We start from the raw sequence: 20,136 nt of genomic DNA, 5'->3' as shown, positions 1-20,136 counted from the left end.
GAAGCTATATGCTTTATCATCCAACAATAACTAGAATCGTTCAAGATGTAAAAACCCAGAATGAAGAATGTGTAGAAGATATGTACTTTTTCATCCCAGGATAACTAGAATTGTTCTAGAGGTAACAACCCATAAGAAGGTGTATGTCAAATATATTTCCTTTCGCACATGGGATGGTACCACAGTGGAAAAGTGGACCAAACTCTCCCCTCCTCCAAAGTGCATTCAAATTTGATTCACGTAGGAGATAATCTTGAGGCAATCCAATATATTTCCTTTCAGACCTTTAGGATTAAGTTATGTCAAGTCCAGACATGACTCTGCCCCTCGTGAGGGAGGATAGATAGAAAAGGTTAGGCCTAAGATCGATCGATGCCTCCATATTTTTCAGTGTGGTTCAAAATCTTTCCTTTCTCATTTCAAAAATAACAAATAAAAATATTTCCTTCTTTTCCCAGACACTCAAGAGGTAAATTTCTAACAAAAATAGACATTGAAGAGGTAAAAATCTAACAAAAATACACATTCATGGGGCTGAGTTGATTCAGATGAATGCCAACTAATATATCCACGGAAGGATTTATATATTCGTGTAATTGGAAATTTATTATTAATACTCATTCTTTAAATATAAAAAAACCAACTAAATGCTAGCAAGAAAAAAAGAAACTGTAGTTTTCCAAGAATACACATCATACCATATATGAAGAAATGAAAAAGAATAATAGTTTCTTGTTTCCTCGACACCATGACCAATACGTTCCCTATTTACATTAGCATCTTCATCATCTGCGAATTCATTTTAGATAATTATCAACCTTAACTCACTACTAATGGATTCATAAGTTGCATCATCTCGCGGAAAATGATAGTTTGTTTATGCCTCCTAACAATGCACATGATTTACATGTGACTCTATTGTAACTTTAAGTTATACGAATTATCGTAACATTAAATTACATAAAATGGACTAAAACAATTAAAATTATATGGATCAAATTGAAAACGAGATCAAGCTAGAAACCAAAATTGTTGTTTCCACACAAGTCTCCTTGCACCATTTTTTTTTCTTCTCAAAGGGTAATAATGCAAGTTAGGTAATTAAGCGAAAGCTCAGACGAATTATTCAATGGCTCATAAAAACACACCTTATTTGTAATTTATGCATGTATAATATAACTATATTCATATTTAGGGGTTTAACGTTTAGAGCTTAGGGTTTAAGATTTATAATTTAGGGTTCAGGTTGTAAGATTTAGAATATGTAGTTTAAGGGTTAGGATTAGGGTTTCCATCAAAATTGGCTTTTCCTTAATCCCTAACTCTAAACCCTAATCCTATCTATGAACCCTAAATCTTAAAACTCTAAACTCCAAATAAATTCTAAACCCTAACGCTATTTCAAATTCCACGTATTGAAATAACTCTAAGTGTAACGGTATTTCAAATTGCACACGTCGAAATAAGTTTCAAGTTCGAATCTCTATCTCCGTTGATTGAAAAAAATGTATGGAAAAGTTTCGAATGCCCTAATTTTCGTGCAACAGGCAAACCTCTCTGGACCCCACATGCGTGTACCCTTGTAATACATGTCACCAGGATAGTCAAGTTGAACGGAAATTCAATGTTACTTTTGGCCAGCAAGGCCTGAAACAGATTTTTCGTGTCGATCCGCAAAAAATCCCAGGTGGACAGGAGAGAGCGCCAGAGGGCAACCATGCCTTCACCTTCCCCGACCTCGAACTGAATTTCAAATCTCAGAGCCCAAAACACCAAATTTTTTTAAAAAAAACCCGCAAATCAAAATTAAATGAAAACCCGATAAAAATAGACCTCGACGACGAAGAAATTTTAAATCATTCACCGTCATTTTGGCTTATCTGGTAATTTTCCTTTTCCTGATTACTTTTTTTTAAATTTCGTTCATGTAATTACGACTCTTTGTTTTGTGCATTTATGAAATTCGAGGTGATTTGAGCATTTTTATAAATATTTTACAGGGAAATGGAATTGTATTGGATTTCCCTTTTGGTTATTAATTGTTAGGGATTTTAGGGTTACTGGCTTGTATGAAATGGAGTTTCAGGTTCAGCCATTAAATTTTCCCAGTGGAAGATTTTAGGGTTGGGTTGGGTTGGGTTGGGTTTTATCTTTTTTGAATTATGCATGAAGGATTCGGTTTTTTCATGATGATATTACGCAATTAAATTATAAAATTATTGTTTTCATTTTCGAAAATTATAGATAACTGTTGTTTGCACATTTGAGTACTGCCGAGTTGAGGTAAACTTTACTGAACTGAGAGTAAAATAGATGCTAATTGTCAATAAAAGAGTCTTATAGGACATCCCTGTGATCTTAAAACAGCTCATAATGAATCCAGTTATATGAAATTGAACAAAAGGAAAAAGAAACTGAAGGTAGAACAATGGATGAAACTCCTTCTTTGTTTTATATTTCTTCACACAATTTCAAATTGTTGCATTTCAAATCTAGATCCTTATGCAAACTATGTTTTGCAAAACTCAGTAGCTGAAATTTTTTATTCAGTTATCTCAGTCCCTATAGAATTTTACATTGATTTTCAGTTTTGATTATAAATGTTGAGTGTTGTTTTTTTGTTAGTTTTAATAATTTGTTAATGTTTGAAGTTTGTCCTCGAGTGCACATTCTAATCTAGACCACTAATCTGCAGATTGATTCTCTGGTGGAGTTTTTTTGTTCTACTCTTTATGGGTGCTCCAAAGCAGAAATGGACAGCAGAAGAAGAAGCAGCCCTTAAAGCTGGAGTTGTTAAACATGGGGCAGGAAAGTGGCGAACCATACTTAAAGATCCAGAATATAGCGGCGTCCTGTATTCTCGTTCAAATGTAGATCTTAAGGTAGGGTTCTTTTAACACTACTACTTGTTAAGAAGTATCGTTAATTTCTTCATGCTTGTTCCAAGTTCGAAATTTCGCCCTAACCATCAATAGGTTTAGCCAGTGCATTTATAGTATTCATGATATCAGATATGAGGTTTGGCGATACTCTGATCAATTCTTTATAGATTATTAAAATTGACGGTTTTGCTAGACTATGCTTCAGTAAATAGTTTATAATTTTTTTGTTTTGATGGTGGATAGGATAAGTGGAGAAATATGAGTGTCATGGCAAATGGATGGGGCTCCCGAGAGAAGGCTAAGACAGCAGTTAGAAGAATGCATCCGGTCCCTAAACAGGAAGAAAACTCTATGGCTCTCAGTACTGTTGTTCAAAGCGATGAAGATGTCATGGATGCTAAGCCTATTGCATTTTCCAGTGATACACAGCAAACTTCTGGTCCAAAAAGATCCATTGTGAGGTTAGACAGTTTTATTGTATTTCGTGTTTTTCTTTTTAAACTATGCTGTATGTTTGAGAGTTAATTTCTGTTCATGCTTGTAGGCTGGACAATCTTATCACGGAAGCTATAACTAGCTTGAAGGAGCCTGGTGGTTCTAATAAAACGACTATTGCAGCATATATAGAGGTAGCCTTCTATGTCCAACAAACAAAATCTGTGGTATTTTGAATTGGCTTGCTATTTCTATGACACATTCCACTTCAATCCTGTCATACAATTGATTGATTGTATAAATATTTCATGAAGTTGAAAAACTTCACAACATAAGTGAGAGGTTGAGATGACAGTGATGTGTTTCAGTGTGCTCAGTCAGCTAAGGTTTTCATAGTGAATCATTTTAAAGGAGTTTAGTGTATTTTGTTTTTATTACTTGAGTTCAAGTTGCATTTTCGCTCATAGGCGGCTTTTGGCATATATGCCATCCTCACTGCTGTTCTAGAAAGGATCAGGGTTCCATAAAAAACAATTACTAGCTGCAGTAGTTAAAAAGAAAAAGAAGGAATATATATATTAAGAAGATAATGCCCTGGAATCTGCTCTTCATTGTCCCTTGCAGGGGAAGCTCTGTAAAATATACAGACATCCTTGATTAAACACATAACTTTTTGGGGTGCGGACATTTAGCTTTAAATTGTTTCCATTACGCTTTGTTTTTTATTCTTTCATTCTTTGTATGTTCTTTGTGATTCCTTGAGGATATTTTTCTCCTTTTTTTCCTTTGAGGGATTCTAGAAAAAAGTATTGAATGGTGAATGTAATTTAACCCGAATAGCCATTGATTGGTTGGTTTTGGAGATTGATAGTTTTCAGTCATATCATGGTTCAAGACAAGTGGGCATTCTATTTTCATTGATAAGCCTATGCAACATTATGGAATTGGCATTGCCATGCTCTCTTGGGTTCCAATATTTAAAGAAATTGAGAAGAACAAAAATTTAAATAGTTGTTGGTCTGCTGGTTAATCCCTACAAGAAGACACCCTATCCACCAGAAATGATTTCTTACGCAGGGAACGTGTCTTTCAAGCCTCCTTATAACAATTATGAATGTTCAATTTCATCTTATAGCCATAGGCTAATGTAATTTGTAATGTAAGCCCCCCGTATAATAGCCTAGCCTTTTAAAGACGTGGTTATGAAAAGGAGTTTATGCCAGTGCATTGCAAACCCCCTCCCCCTCCTAAACAAAAATGCAAGTTGACTTTTTACGACACTGAATCAGTAACGTTATCTCTGGGTTCACTGATATGTAATTGCATATCATCCCAAGGTTATACATTCCAATTATATGGTATGTGAAATCGAATAGGTTTTTAATCATAATTTTCTAAATACGGCTGAATAAGATCATTAATTAATTTCATCTCATCAATAATCATGCTATGTACCTACTGTCCGTACATAGGGTATATCTAATAGTTCTTATTTGTTATTTTAATGCTTTAGAGTTATATAATATGCTAGCATTATTTTATAGCTATTATTTGGTTATCTGCTCACCCTGAGAGTTTTGGTTTGGTAGGAACAATATTGGGCTCCTCCAGACTTCAAGAGGCTATTGTCTGCGAAATTAAAATACTTGACGTCAAGCCGTAAACTGATTAAGGTAAATATATTATGTAGTCTAATAATCTCAAAAAAATGACCTGTATATATAGCCTTTATGATTTTTATTGGTGTTAGATTATTTGGTTTTTGTGAAATGAATAATTAATGACTTCTTAATGTGCATGGACTTGCCATTTTTATGAACTTACAAAGAAGTGGGACTAAAATGGATAAAATTGTCTCATGCATAAAAAAAATTAGGTTTCCCAAGGTTTATCATCATACTGGAATGTGCGAATGCTTTCTGCATACTTTGCATTATAGAACACTTTTAACCAATTGTGTATTTGGTTAAACTGTAATTTATTCTTTGGAACGGGATGGTTGGCCTTGGTTGTGGTTGTGGACTACTAAAAAGTTCTGGTTAATAAGAATAAGAAGAACAATAATAATATTAATGAGGCCAAAGGGGGATGGAAGGTCCCTTGGTTGCAGGAGTAAATTCTCACTACCATTGGAGCTAATAGGCCCCACATGATAATAATAATTTGTATTATTTTAATAATATTAAGAGCTATGTCCATTTTACTCTCTACATGAAAGAAAGGAACCTAATTTTAATTAATGAGTAGTTGTTCTGGTTGAAATTTCCTTAAAGGTGATTGTCGGAATTAATTAATGAGGTTTAGAGGATCAAATATTTAAACAGTATCGCAGTCATCCTAGATTTTATCTTTCTTTAACCAATCTGTTTGGGCACATGATAAAGTGCAACTTCTAAAACTTTTATGGCCCATGTAGTACAGTAGTACCTTTGCCCCTCGGTTCAGGTTGTCTGCTTCGACTCCTAATGGTGTAGAGAGTTGAACTCCGTTTTTGTGGGTGTGGGGTTCCTATATTCTTCTTCTTCTTTTTTTCCTTTCAAAAATCAAGAAAAATAGTTTTACATGTTCTAGTTTCCACTAATCTTTCGGACTTTTTCTATATCTGATTAAATCGCTATCTAGACACCTTGGATCAATTACTTTACTTTTTGAGTCAACAGATAGCAATTTAAACTGGTATGTTATCTCTCCTTTATTGTCCTGCTTTTCCCGGTCCATTTTTCCTCTTTTTACGTAGTTGTCCCCCCTCCCCTTCGTGTTTTCATTGTTCAATTTGGGGACAAGGCCGAAAAACTAAGCCTGAGAGAGAACACAAAGCTCTTGCTTTGAGGTGATGGTCGAAGAGATTCAAGTCGGTATTTTGCTTTTCCCTACATTCCACTCTCTCTTTCCTTATATTGCCTACTCCAATTTTTCCCCCTTTTGTTAAACTGTAATTAGGGTTTAGGTTTTCATGATAAGGATTTCAGTTCGATCTCAGCGTTTCTGTAGTGCTTCCATGATGTTGGTTCCACGAGGGCTTAGTATATTCATGTTGGATTCTGATATCATTGTTTTATTCCTATATTTATTATTTCTTTCTTTAGTGATCCATTTTTGAATGTTGGCAATCCAGACTTGGTTTATTTTTTCTTGGTAGTAGTGTACTGACGGAGTTTGTACCTTAGTTTTTCTTAGATATAGTACAGATAAACCAAAAAGAAGCAGCTTTCCTTTGATGGCTTATTGTTCCCCAAGCTTTGAATGTGCTGATGATATATATATATATATATATATATATATATGGGTGATTGAATTTGTTGTAAAATTTTAATTCATTCCACATTAAAGCTTTATTAAAATCATCGGATGTGTGCCATGCCGTGTATATCTACCTATTTTTGAGAGAGGATATTAGACCAACTTTTAGATAAGTAAATGAAGGTGTTAAGACATGATTTATGAAACATAGCTTCAAGAGAGTTTGTCAATGATTTGTTATTTGATCGCATTGTTTAGGCATCATTGGACAAAAATGGAAAAGTAATGCCACTTTTTGCTTATCAGTTATAAATATGATTTATATATGGTCATCTCTCATATTGAATATGGATCTTGATGGAAATATGGACGATCTGAAAGTATGGAAGTTTTGATGACGATCCAAAAATATTGTGTCTAATATTCATTCTTGCTAGAAAGAGTGATATCATGGATATTATTATATTTAATACTTACTGGTACTTGGATGATATCTGATTTACTTAGTCTACAATATTATTTTGTTCGTGTGTTTCAATTGGGATTTTCTTTAATTAAAATAAATAAAGAACACTAGTTATAACATGATATTCCTTAAGAGATGTTGCCCTGGGTTTACATAAACTCATCATACACCTGGAATCGAATGTGGTTGGCAGATTTTCTGTTGGTTATGTTCAATATAAGGGCTTGGCTGATTCGAGTTTGATTTAATTTCTAGTATGTTTTTTTGTTTTCATAGGTAAAACGCAGATACAGGATTGCACCTACTCCAGTGTTTTCTGAAAAAAGAAGAAATTCCTCAATGTATCCCTTCGAGGGAAGACAGATGGTTTCTCCAAAATTCGATAAGGATGATGCCACCATGCTTATGAAAGCGCAGATTGATTTAGAGCTTGCAAAGATGAGGACGATGACCCCACGAGAGGCTGCTGCAGCTGCTGCTCGAGCAGTTGAAGAAGCCGAAGCTGCCATTGCAGAAGCTGAGGAGGCAGCTCGGGAAGCTGAGGCTGCAGAAGCTGATGCTGATGCGGCACAGGCGTTTGCAGAAGCAGCAATGAAGACACTAAAAGGAAGAAATTCCGCGAAGATGGTAAAGTTCATATAGTATGTCATCTTTTTACAGTGAATTTATTGTCTTGGCTTGAGTTGAAGTGCTTACTTCTGGCAAAACGACAATGACTAGTCTCACAATTGTAATTCTCTGTGTGTGTATTCTATACTATTATTGAAGAAATCCCCTTTGTTTCTTCCAAAAAAAAAGAAGAAATCCCCTTTGTTGTTAAACAAGTTAGTATGATGATTATACATTACCTTAGTTTTTCAGTTCAACTTCTACTCAGTATCTCTTTCTCAACCAATTCAGTCTCCTTCCCTGCACAAAACCTCTCTCTTCCTACCTGAACTCCAACCACGTTGCACACATAACATGTGTTTGTGGACGCTTCTAAATTCTAATATGCGCGCATTTGAACTTTGTTGTTTGATAAGAGAAGTGTAAATGTCCTTATAAAAGTAGTTGGGGGTATATCTGGCTTTGAGTCTAGTTGGGCAATAATTTTTAGTGTAACCAATATAATGAGGTCACGCATACCTAACTGCCATTTCTCTCTCTCTCTCTCTCTCTCTCTCACACACACACACACACACACACACACACACACACACACACATTATGAAGCTTTTGAATTTAATCTAATTTTTCCTGTAAACATGTGCTGCAGATGAATCGACCTTGATTGTTCAGAAAAGGCTAGAGCTATGAACCAGAAGTTTCTCGGGATCGACACATTGTTTTATTGTAATTTGTAGATTATGTCAAGGCCGTTTTGGCAGTGCGAGATAGATTCCAAATTCACCTCAACTGGCCGACACAGGTGGATTCGTAGTTTGTATGTTGATTAGCTTCATTGTAGACAGTAAGTATTGAGACCCCATCTGGTTCTTGGTTGTAGTTCATTTCCTTTTAGAAATTTCAAATGCAGAAACTAGAACTCATAGCGGGATAGAAAAGTTTTTAGTTTTAGCTGGATGTATGTTTTGTAATTGTCTTATTTTGATTTGTTTTTCTGGGCCTTCAAGATAGAAGTGGAGGTAGCTGTCATTAGTTGAGTTAGTTAATTTATACAGCAACATGTATATGCTTGGGATCAAACTGTTCACTTTGACCCAATGACAGTTTTGCCCCCTTCGTTTTGAGCTTCTATGTAAATTGTGTCTGCCGGGAATGGACAGTTGGAACTTGGAATATATATGGCATTTATTTTACCGACCCTGTATTTATTTTTTATCAATGGCGGAGGGGAGATTCAAATTTAAGATTCTGTTGAGCGGAAAGGAAAAAATAGTTTTATGAAATTTTCTTCTCAACAACAAAATATAGAAATGGTAAGCCTTTTTTTCCTTGTGATACGTATAAACATTTGACAGGGTTAAAAGTGCAAAATTTCCCCGCGTGACTGAGGGCTCGTTTGGAAAAATGCTTTTATTATAAAAATATTGAAATTTTCATAAAAAAATTCCAAATGCTTTTGCTTCCTTAAAAAGCACACGGGAGTCTTTCTCCTTTACAAGCACAACAGCAACAATATATCGACCATCCCCATGAGTTTTTTCTTTATTTTCCCCGGCCAAGAAGAAACATTAGTTATCTTTTTTTTTTTCCCTAAAAAGAAAAGAACAATTTTTTTTTAAAATTTTTAAATGGATAATAATTTACTTATCCTTTCATATCCAAGTTTTTAATGTTTTTTTTCCCGGATTGGATTTTCATGTCCAAGTTTTTAGTTAATTAATTTATTTTTTATCAGGCACTCTGGTTATTTCTCCATAAAAGGTAGCAAAAGGTGCAAATTAATTCAAAAAAAAGAATTATTAATTTTATACTTAATTCTTTTTTATGATGAAATCCTAAAAATAAACTAAAAAATTTAAATTACATATACAAGAAGGAAAACAACTACACAACAGCTTAAAAAATAAAAAAATAAAAAAATAAAAAAAAACAACCGCCCCCTTCGCCCAGTTAGCTTCCAGACTTCCAGCCAATAGGAACAATTCGGAGTTTCTTGCAGCAAGCTAGCAAAGCAAACTTCTTTCTCTTGTTGAACCTGATTCTGATTTCTGTCTGAAGTTGTTCTCGTCGTTCCTATAACCATTTTCAGGTAAACGAAAAGAAAAATAGTTTTTTACTAAATTAAATTCTTTTATCCCGTTTCTTTGTCAACCCAAAAACCTACACCCTTCAATTTTAAATGTTTGTTTTATGATGGAAGTGATAATATAAATGAAATTATGGAGCTTTGTCATGAATTTTGTTGAACTCTGGTTCTGCAAAACCTAACTTGTGAAACGTAGTCGTTTCTACTTTGGAATCATATATCCTGTGAATGACCTCAATCTGAAAGAAGGAAGTGTGCGAATTGTTTGATTATGTTGAATTCTGTTGCTTGGTGTTAATGGGTTTTACTTTGTGACCCAGTTTCTGTTTAAGACAATGGATGAAAATTCAAGCGACAAGGAGTCCTTGATGGCTCGCATTCATCAGCTGGAGCAAGGTATGTGCTATTTATTGGGTCCTCAATTTCAATATATTAAGCAAAATTCAAAATTGGTTTTGTAAATTTAGTGACGTGAAAGAAGCATAAATATGGGTTTTAGGGAGTTGATGTTGTAGGTATTAGATGAGTTTTAGGTTCATCTTGAAGTGTGTTAAAAGGATGACGGATCGGACCGAAAGCTGTTTAGCTTGGTCAGGATGGCAGGTTTGGTGTGTTGCTGGTTCTGGTAGCAAGAAGCCTCCTTACATCTTTGAATAGGCTTCTGAAAACATAACCATGTCAAAGTTACAAGTTTGGGATGTCAGTCTTGGTGTTCGATACAAGCATGTGCAGGTTCACGGTAATACTAGTACGACTTTGGAAGCAGACAACTTGGTTGTTTCACTAAAAACATTGCATGAAACGAAATCTGGGGATATTAAGTGATTTTTGTAAGAAAACTACAATTTGGCTGAAGGGATTAGTTTATAGTCTATTAAGGTTTCAATGTAATGAAAAAGAAAGCAGGGTGTCTCATCACTTCCATAATTCCCTTTTCGAAACTTGAAGAAATTGATTTACCAACTGGAGTATTATAGCTAATACGATGAAGTGGAAAGAATAATCTCTCTCTGCTCCTGTTTTCCTGATTTCTAGGCATATCATGTGTATCTTCTTTCTCTTACTTTTAACCGAGCACTTTAATTGTCAACTTTAAAGTGATGCAATGTATAACAGGAAATCTGTTACGTTTTCAATCATTGTTGACTTGTATTGGGTGCACCTTGACTGCCAAGATACAACCAAGCAGTAGTAGCTAGTTGCATAATCTTCCCAAAACCCAGTCTGAAACCTGCTTTTATACATTCTCTTTCTTTCTTTGGCATGTACTTTAGAAAAAAAAATTATTTTGCAAAATATAAGACTTGTCAACTCTTGGAAGATGGCAATGCTGCACGTCAAGTATATAATTGTGCTTCTGTAAACAATGCTGTTTAGAAAAAAAAATTATTTTGCAAAATATAAGACTTGTCAACTCTTGGAAGATGGCAATGCTGCACGTCAAGTATATAATTGTGCTTCTGTAAACAATGCTGTTCAGTTTGTGACCTTGACTTGTATTCCAGTGTCAAGTCTATACTCACATGTAAGATAAAATATGTGGATTATAATGTTTTTCAGAGCGTGATGAATTACGCAAAGACATTGAACAGTTATGTATGCAACAAGCTGGACCAAGCTACCTTGTTGTGGCTACTAAGATGCATTTTCAAAGGTATAATTCCTACCTAGCCAATACGATCCAGTTCTTTTCCCTTGCATTTTCCTCTTCTTTTTATTGACAGGCGGGAAAGGGAAATTTGTCACCCATGGCCCGTGGGGTGGTATTATCAAGAAAACATTAAATACGTTTTGCATTAAAATTTAATGCCTATTAGGACAGCTGGCTTGGAGCAGGAGATTGAAAACTTGAAAAAGAAGCTAGCTGCTTGCACTAGAGATAATGTGAATCTTCAAGAGGAGCTTTCAGAGACTTACAGAATCAAAGTGAGTACTTTAACTTTCTTCACTTGTGTAACTGCTTATGGAAGCTGATACATGTGCTTTGTACCTCCAGGGCCAGTTGGCTGATCTTCATAGTGCAGAGGTGGCAAAGGTCTCTATCTCTCTGTCTCTCTGTCTCTCTCTCTTACCGTCCCCTCCCACTCCCTCCTTCCCACCTCCTACCTTCCTTACTCCTTTAGCTAGACTTTGCATTGTAATGTAACCAAACATCTGCATTCGCTATCCAATTTAATCAAATTTGGTAAAGATGAAAGTTAAAAAAGAGTTCAAACAACAACAAGAACAGTAATGTACAGGAGAGCAACGCTGGCTTTCTTTTCTTATCTAAAGAAGAAATTAAATGATGATGGCATCCTCTTTTGCATCCCAATATCTAGCAGAATCTTTCAGAGAAATAAGAGTAGTTTCTTATTTATAATGAAATTTAATGCAAATTACTTTCTTTGTTGTATTTTTGGGTATGATTTGTTGAATTTCTTGCCCAGAATGTGGAAGCAGAGAAGCAGCTTAAGTTTTTCCAGGGCTGTGTAGCTGCAGCTTTTGCTGAACGAGATCATTCAATAATGGAGGTTATGGCAACCACCATTTTTTTAAGCTTATTTTCTACATGTATAACACTAATTAAGTGATTTCCTGTATGGAATATTAAAAAAATTAAAAGTTTTTAAGATGTTACATTTCTTATCACAGGCTGAGAAGGCTAGGGAGAAAGAGGAGTTTATGTCAAAGAAACTATGCGATATAGAGAAGAGGTATCTATCATCCTTTCATGAATGGAGAATTGATTATAAGCAGTAATTTTACAAAATAAAAAGTTGAACTGAGCTAATGTGGATCTTTTGTTTGAAGGTTCAACAAACAGTCAAGTGTTAACGCTCTCATGAAAAAAAAGAAAAAAAGAAAAAAGAAAAAAATCTCACATAGAAATGCTGTACTTTTTCTTTCTTTCCAAAGTTATGTTTGGCTGTCTGTTCCCTGAATTTCGGGCATCTACTTGTCACTTTAGGAACTTGTGATTTGGCATTTTCATTATTTTCTTTCAGTTGTCATGCTGTTTTTAGCATCCTATAAAGCGAAGATGATACTATAATGCAAGTGAATGCAATAGTTCTTTCAAGATGAGGTGCATCTCATTTGTGTACAGGTTAGAAGAGCTTGCTGCAGATTGTTCTGAGCAGAAAAAACTTAATGATAAACTGCAAACTGATTTAGCAATGCAAGAGGAGCATAATGAAAGTTTCAAGAAGGTGATCCCTTGGTTCTCTCTCTCTCTCTCTCTCTCTCATATGTTACCCATGTATCGATAATATTCTCTTTGTTGATAGCAACCCAAAAAAACTGGAATAGTACGACACATGGTGATTTTATAAATGTGTGTTACTACAAGTTGTCTTCATTAAGCAACATCTGATGCATGCTCGTATGACGTGACCTGAAAAATTAGATATTAACATTTAGTTGTACTTGAAGTCCCAAAGAATCAGCAAGATATCTTTCCTCTCAAAATTCGTAGTTAGAGATCATATTTCATGCTTATTTAGAGATTTAAATATGCTCAAGGTATAGCTAGAACTTATATTAAAGTTGTTTCTTCAAATTAGTTTCTTTGTTGCATAGTGCATTTCTGTTGAGTGGTACTCCCAATTTCGACTTTTCCTATTTCCTATTTTCTCATAGTAGATATTATGTTCATAACAGGTAATTGATAAGTTTTATGAGATCAGGCGGCATTCTCCCGAGGGATTTCAGGATACTAGTTGGGACAGAAAATGTGCATGCCTTTTGCATGATCCTGCAGAATGGTGGAGTTTCAATGATGCTTCAACATCTAAATATATTGTAAGTTTTCATAATCTTCGGGTTTTCATTTTTATCATCATGAAGGTGTAAATTTGATATAATCTGAGGTTGAACTAGTAGTCAACACACACTCGTTGTAAATTTGATATAACCTGAGGTTGAACTATTAGTCAACACAGACTCGTTACTTTCTAACCTGAGTTTGAGCGAGTGGAGACAGTAGATCAGAAGGAGTAACATAAGAATTACCAAACATCAGACGTCTCTTTGCTGAGGGCCTTGAAAACAAGAAGGGAAGGGAAACACATAGGCATCTTAAAACAACTAATCTGTGAGCAGTCATGATGGAAATTGTGGTCTACATTCCTATTTAATGCATACACCCAAAACTAGTAACTAGTCTAATTATTTACTTTCTGTTTTGTTAGTAGTGTTTGTTGCTATTTCTTCATCAAGTGGGGCCAGTATGTTCTTTACTTATATAATTGATATTTTTGTTGTACTTGTGGAATCATTATTTAGACATATACAAATAGGCCACTCTCTGTAGTTGAATGACAGTCCAGCATGTTGATATTGGGAATACAAGATTGAAGTTGAGTTATCAAGCCATACTTTGTCAATGCACACTCCTTTTCTTGTTAGAAGACTGTTAGTTGTACTAGTTGCTCAAAGTTGGTCTCAACTTTAATATAGATTAGGGCCTTTCGCTTTGGGTTGAACTACTCACACAAGTTGTGGGTTATATTTAAATCGAATTGAAAGCTCACTTCTCAACTTGTGATTCACATGATTCCTGATTATGGGACACATGTATATCTCTCATTTTTGTTGCTAACTTTCAGGTTGATCTTCTAGTTTGTTTTGTCACATAAAACATAAGAATTAGTATATCAATACTTGGCAATCCATAAAAACATAATCAATCCATAGATTAGAAAAGTAGTATAGATTGACTATGCTCTCTCTGTGCATCTTGTGAATCAAAATAGGACGTTGCCCTTCTGTTTTAGTTTCCAGATTGAATTAATCTATTTAAAACTTTTGTCAAAGTAACTAGATTAAGATTGTATGTCCTGTATGCAACTTGAGTAACTTATCCTCAGACAGAGTGCATTAGAGGAAGAGCTTGAGAGGATGAGGAACTCTGTAGATAATCTTCGAAACAGGCTACAAGTGGTAAGGAACTTGCTTTGTACCATCAGCTTTGTGTTGCACACTGAATTTCTTTGTATATTTTTCAAAAATGTATTTTTTTGTGACATGTAGGGTTTGGAAATCGAAAATCATTTAAAGAGGAGAGTTGGTGAATTGGAAAAGAAAAAAGTACGTACATGCTTGAATAAGAAAAGGTTCAATATCAGTTTTATTTGCTTACTTTAACTCTGAGTGGCTTACATGCAGATCATTACAGATAAAATGATAAAGAATGAAATTGCAGAATTGCATCATTACCATTCTCAGCATAGAGTTCATGTAATAAATCTACTTAATGAGGGACATGCTAGTATCAAATCAATATGTGATGCAATAGAGGAAAAGAGTAGGCAAATTGATGTGGGCAGACTACAAAAGGTGGGGCCTCCTCCGGGAGATGTAAAGCAAGACAAAAATGAATGCCAAGATGTACATGAAAATGCTGATGCGGAACCTCAGTTGTTATCCAAGGTTCGTTCATAGCTGGTTTTTGCTGCATGCTTGCTTGTTTTCCTCTCCCTATCTCTCTCTCTCTCTCTCTCTCTCTCACTCACTCATTAATAATATATATATTATTGGTAGAGTTTACTGCGTAATCTTTTGAACATCCAGTTGTTTGTTTCTTGGAAGCTGGGAATAATATGAGATAGTTTCATATTGTTGTTTCAACATATATCTCCACTAGGTTTATTCATTAACTATGATGTAGAGCTATTTATTGAACAGTGATGCAGGAGTTCCTTCAAAATAGGAAGGTGGTGCTTGAATTGAAATTATACTGGTCTTAAGAAGAGACACTTAGGGGTCGTTTGGTACGGCGGACTGTTATGGACCGGACTAAATCCTAGGACTGTCTTGGATTAGCTCGGATTGGATTAAGCTGGATTAAGTACTGACCTACGTTTGGTGTTGCGTCGGACTAAAAAACTGGATTGTGAAAATAGTGAAGACTTATGTTTGGTGTTGTGTTGGATAAAAATAATAATTTTTAAAATTTTTAAATTTTAATTAAGAATTTTAGCGTAAAAATAAATAAAATTCTAATATTTTTGAAAGACTAAAACTGTCACATTTCTTTTTATTTTTCTTCATCCATACTCTTCTCTCCTTTGTCTTTTCTTCTTTATCTTTTCTGATTTCTTTTCTTCTTTATCTTTTCCGATTTCTTTTCTTCTTTGTCTTTTCTTATTTCTTTTCTTCTCTGCCCCTTTTTTCCCCCATTTCTTCCTTCATCTTCACTCCTCTGTATTTTCTTCCCAGGCCCGTTTCTTTTTTTTTTTTTTTTTTTTTTTCCTTCCTTCATCCTCTCTTCTTCTTTCCATTCCCATGCCATTTCTGTTTTTCTTTGTTTCATTCTTCCTATTCTTTCCTTTATCTTTTCTTCTTCCTTCCCTCCTTCTGACTCTCTCTTCATGCCACTACAGATTCAACCATCAACTCACCCTCTCTCTCTCTCTCTCTCTCTCTCTCTCTCTCTCTCTCTCTCTCTCTCTCTCTCTCTCTCTCTCTCTCTCTCTCTTTCTAGTTCCACTAATTAATGGTTGTGGTGGTTCGATTGGGTAGTGCTGGTGGTTTAACTGGGTATGTGGTGGCTGGTGATGATGGTTTGATTGACTAATTGGGTGATGGTGATGGTTCGATTGGGTATGTGGTGGCTGGTTATGTGTTTGATGGTGGTGGTCTGATGGTTGTGGCATCGTGGTGATGGTGGTATGTTTGATGTTTCGGGCTCGTGTGTTTGATGGTAGAGGTGGTATTCAGCCGGACTGTGTGTTCAAAATAGCATCCTCGCTATTTTGCGAACCCAGTTTTGGGCTCGCTATATTAAACAAGCGAGTCCAACGTTTTTTTTCCCATTGGACTATATAATCTCATTTAACTTAATCCCTTCCCTTACCAAACATAGGTTTTAAGGACTATTTAACCCAGTCCAGTCCAGTGAGGCTTAGTGAGGCATGCCAAACAGGGCCTTAGAGTCTGATTAGAGCAAGGTGTCATTCTGTCTTAGATGAACACTAAAAGGCTGAATGGAAGCAAGAAACATATTAATAGGAGAATCTGAAATGATAAGGACTGGTAGACTTTTGGCCGACTTTAACATCGACTCACACGCATGATCACTGATCTTTTTATGCATATTGTTGTCTTCAAGTTATATTATTGTCTGTTGGGTGAGGAGAGGCGGTGCAACGCCGACCCAATTGGAGGAAACTGGGTACTAACAATCAATGGTGCTTGACACCAGACATCTTTGTGGACTTTTAGTCTGAATGATTCCAAAGATAAGCACTAGAGTTTTTGCGAGTGCTCTCTGCTATATAATCCGTGGCTGGTGGACTCAGTTTTCTAGTTAGAATAATAGTAGGCAAAAGAAGCTCGGAGGCGCTTATAAACTGAGTTGCTCTGTGCTCTACATTTGCTTGTTTCTTATATATTCCATATTGGTTGCAGAATATTGGCCCTGTCTTATCAGAATTTGTGGCAGTTGGAGGGAACGATGCCTCTGGAGCCCTTGCACAGGCATTGCAAGATAAGGTTTTTGCTTTCTTTAACCTACTGGAAAAATCTCTGATAATTATTTTTCGTGAGACTTTGGCATGAATGCTCCTGATTTGTGGTTACTGTTCTTTTTTTTTTTTTTTTTCCTCAACCATGAATATTTTTCAGGTTGCAACGTTATTGCTTTTATCACAGCAGGAAGAAAGGCATTTACTGGACAGAAATGTGAACGCCGCTCTTGAAAGAAAAATAGAAGAGCTTCAGAGAAACTTACTACAGGTAATTTCTGTAAATGCTCGTCTGTCAGAATTACTTGTATGCGCTGAATATAACTAAACCTAACCGGCCATTATCTCGGGGGGGTGTTCTATGCGATTTGCTGCTAAGTCATAAATTATCACATGGAAGACTGAACCGTACATATATGACAGATTGAACTCTAACTATCATGTTAATTTGACAACTCATATCTGACTTCCATTTCATAATAAGGAAACTTTAGGATTAGGGTCTTTGTTGTTTCTCTTCAAGAAAAGAAAAGGAAACCTTATCTGTTGATGGTATCATTATTTTGCATATTGTGTAAGCATTTTGATGGTAAGTGACCTTCATGGATCACTTGCCTTGTTATTCCATTATATGCATAAATTTTTTGGTGCCTCTGTTCAAAGATCTATTTGCCTGTTTCGTTGTTACCTTAAAATAATAATGTTGTTTGGGTTGATTGATGAACTGTGCAATTATTCTTTTTGGTTCAGGTTACCAACGAAAAGGTAAAAGCTCTAATGGAGTTCGCACAATTGAAGCAGGATTATCACCAGCTTAAAGAGTGAGATTTCTTCTTTTATGTTTAAAATGTTGGCATTAATGATGTTATTTCTGTCACTATTAATTTCTGGAAACGATAAGTAGTAAAACTTTAGTTCTGGAAATTATTATTTTGGAGCTTGAGATGCGCCCATGTGAGTTAGTACTTGGGTAGTAGACCCACTTTATCTGGACGATTTAGCAATTTATGAGTCGCCCACAAAATTTTTCCCTTACTCCCTAGTGATTTTGTGAACATATCCTGGGTCCTTTGAACAAACCCCCTAAAATGAGACTAAATATTGGAATTTATTAAATAAGTCGTGTAAAATCATACTCATTAAGAAATTATTCGCCATAGTATATGATTGACCAGATTTTATGAACAATTTAGAAGTTATGATACTTTTATGGGAAAAGAGAATGTTCGGGTCAAATGTTAAATTGAACCGAGAAATGTAGGATTATATGACACTTTACGAATCTGACATAAGGAACCTAACATCTTAAGATTGGTGATTGAGAATGTTATCAAGAATCTTCTTTTTTCAAGGAGTATACTATCTTCAATGCCTATATGTTGCTTCAGTAACTTATTGAAAGTACTACTGATGATAATGTGCAGGAGAATTGGTCAGGAGACAAATAGAGAAAATTTGCTTGCTGAAAGTGGGGATCGAAAAGCAGTTACTCATGAAAGGGATGGAAGGCTAAAGAGCTTGTTGAAGAAAACGTATTTGAGCCGTTGGGTTGGCCCTCCAGACTCTAGGGGAATTGAAGCTGAAGGTGGCCTAAATATCGAGGGGAACAGGAGGTCCAATAGTAGCATGGAGTTTGCCAGGTTTGTGAATATATTTCGAGTAAATTTGAATTGAATGATGCATCACTATAGGTGCTTGGTTCTTGCATATACATCACTGTTGATTTCACTCACTGACATTATAAGATATGACATCAAAATTCCTTTTTATACCTCTTGTTTTGTGCCCTTTCAGAATGAAAATTGAAATTGCAACACTTAGGGAAAGCATGGGAAGTATGGAGCATTTGACTACTACAGTTCACAGGCTTCGTCTATCTCTTTCAAAGGTCTGATGGAAGTTAAGATGTTCTTGTTTTGTTATATGGTGAACTTTCATTATATAATATTCTGTAATCAATTGCTAGCATCGAAACAATGTTTGTCCATCAAAAGCTAGGCTGTTTTAGCAGTATTCATTTATCTATAGTGAAGTCAATGTGTTCAGTGTTTCTGCCTTAATCTACTGTGTAGGCCAAAGAGTCGGTAACTTCTGGAAGTACAATGGTTACTAGCCTATCAGAAACTGTCAACAACATTATTTATGAGGCAAAACTAGTGAAGACTGCACTTGGAAGCTCCCTACCAATCAGTTGGTCAGCAGACACAGATGTTGAATTCAATGATCATAGTCTCAGCAACGAGCCTGGTCATGTTTCTGGGGAGACCAGCCACGAGAAGATAGATTCTGTTTTTGCTGCTGGATTTGAGATGGTGGAGCTCCTAATACTTGCAGCGCAGATATTGAAGGATAACATGAGCAAAACCGGTTCCTGAGATAGAAGCCAAGTGATCTACAAATACTTTGGTAATGGATCCTGATGATGGCTTGAATGCCAAGCAAAACTGGTACCTTTGAAGAAATTGGTGCTCGGAAAATGGCTATAAAGAGAGAGCGGGATAATGATGGTTCTTTACGAAGTAGAAAATATCTGCAGCACAAGGAGAGGTGAAAATGAAACTCAGTCAAGGAGGGCTGAGTACCGGCTCATGCAGTAGCTTGTCATTGTACATTTGTAACCGATTGTTTTTTAAGTCTGTTGTCCGACGAGTGATTAGGGATTTCAACCCCTTAGAACATGCATGGATGTATATATGTGTTGCTCATGTACAGTATATTGATAAGTTAATTGGGTTGAGTTTGTCTAACAAAAGCTGATGCAATCCTTTGTCATACTAATTTATTGGAATGGTGCTTTTGCATATTAACCTATTTACTGGAAGTTACTTCACCTTGGTGATTTGTAACCGTTGGAAATTACCGTTTTAGGGGTTTTACATCAGTAATCCAATTAGTTAATCATACGTGTTGTGTTAGTGACATGAAAGCTATTCTGGTATATAAAATGACTTCTCTTGGCCTCCTCAAATG

General features: G+C 35.5%; 2 protein-coding genes across 3 annotated transcripts; both read left to right on the top strand.

Annotated features, from left to right (window-relative positions):
- Positions 1,626-8,827, top strand: LOC18768811 (telomere repeat-binding factor 1). The gene is made up of 7 exons (XM_020553672.1): positions 1,626-1,883; positions 2,696-2,882; positions 3,126-3,343; positions 3,427-3,511; positions 4,907-4,990; positions 7,300-7,650; positions 8,282-8,827. The coding sequence occupies exons 2-7, from the start codon at positions 2,733-2,735 to the stop codon at positions 8,294-8,296; spliced, it is 903 nt and encodes a 300-aa protein (XP_020409261.1). The 5' UTR covers positions 1,626-1,883; positions 2,696-2,732; the 3' UTR covers positions 8,297-8,827.
- Positions 9,180-20,005, top strand: LOC18767310 (probable DNA double-strand break repair Rad50 ATPase). 2 transcript variants are annotated; one of them, XM_020553671.1, is made up of 18 exons: positions 9,180-9,721; positions 10,039-10,114; positions 11,279-11,372; positions 11,541-11,644; positions 11,715-11,753; positions 12,148-12,231; positions 12,353-12,414; positions 12,807-12,909; positions 13,361-13,501; positions 14,573-14,641; positions 14,732-14,788; positions 14,867-15,130; positions 17,111-17,194; positions 17,327-17,437; positions 17,917-17,987; positions 18,591-18,806; positions 18,961-19,054; positions 19,239-20,005. In XM_020553671.1, the coding sequence occupies exons 3-18, from the start codon at positions 11,285-11,287 to the stop codon at positions 19,539-19,541; spliced, it is 1,890 nt and encodes a 629-aa protein (XP_020409260.1). In that variant the 5' UTR covers positions 9,180-9,721; positions 10,039-10,114; positions 11,279-11,284; the 3' UTR covers positions 19,542-20,005. The 2 variants fall into 2 exon arrangements, with proteins under 2 accessions (XP_020409260.1, XP_020409259.1); XM_020553670.1 differs by having other exon boundaries at positions 11,536-11,644.

This window comes from Prunus persica, chromosome G8 (assembly GCF_000346465.2).
Source record: "Prunus persica cultivar Lovell chromosome G8, Prunus_persica_NCBIv2, whole genome shotgun sequence".
NCBI lineage: Eukaryota > Viridiplantae > Streptophyta > Magnoliopsida > Rosales > Rosaceae > Prunus > Prunus persica.
This window is presented reverse-complemented; position numbering and strand designations above follow the sequence as displayed.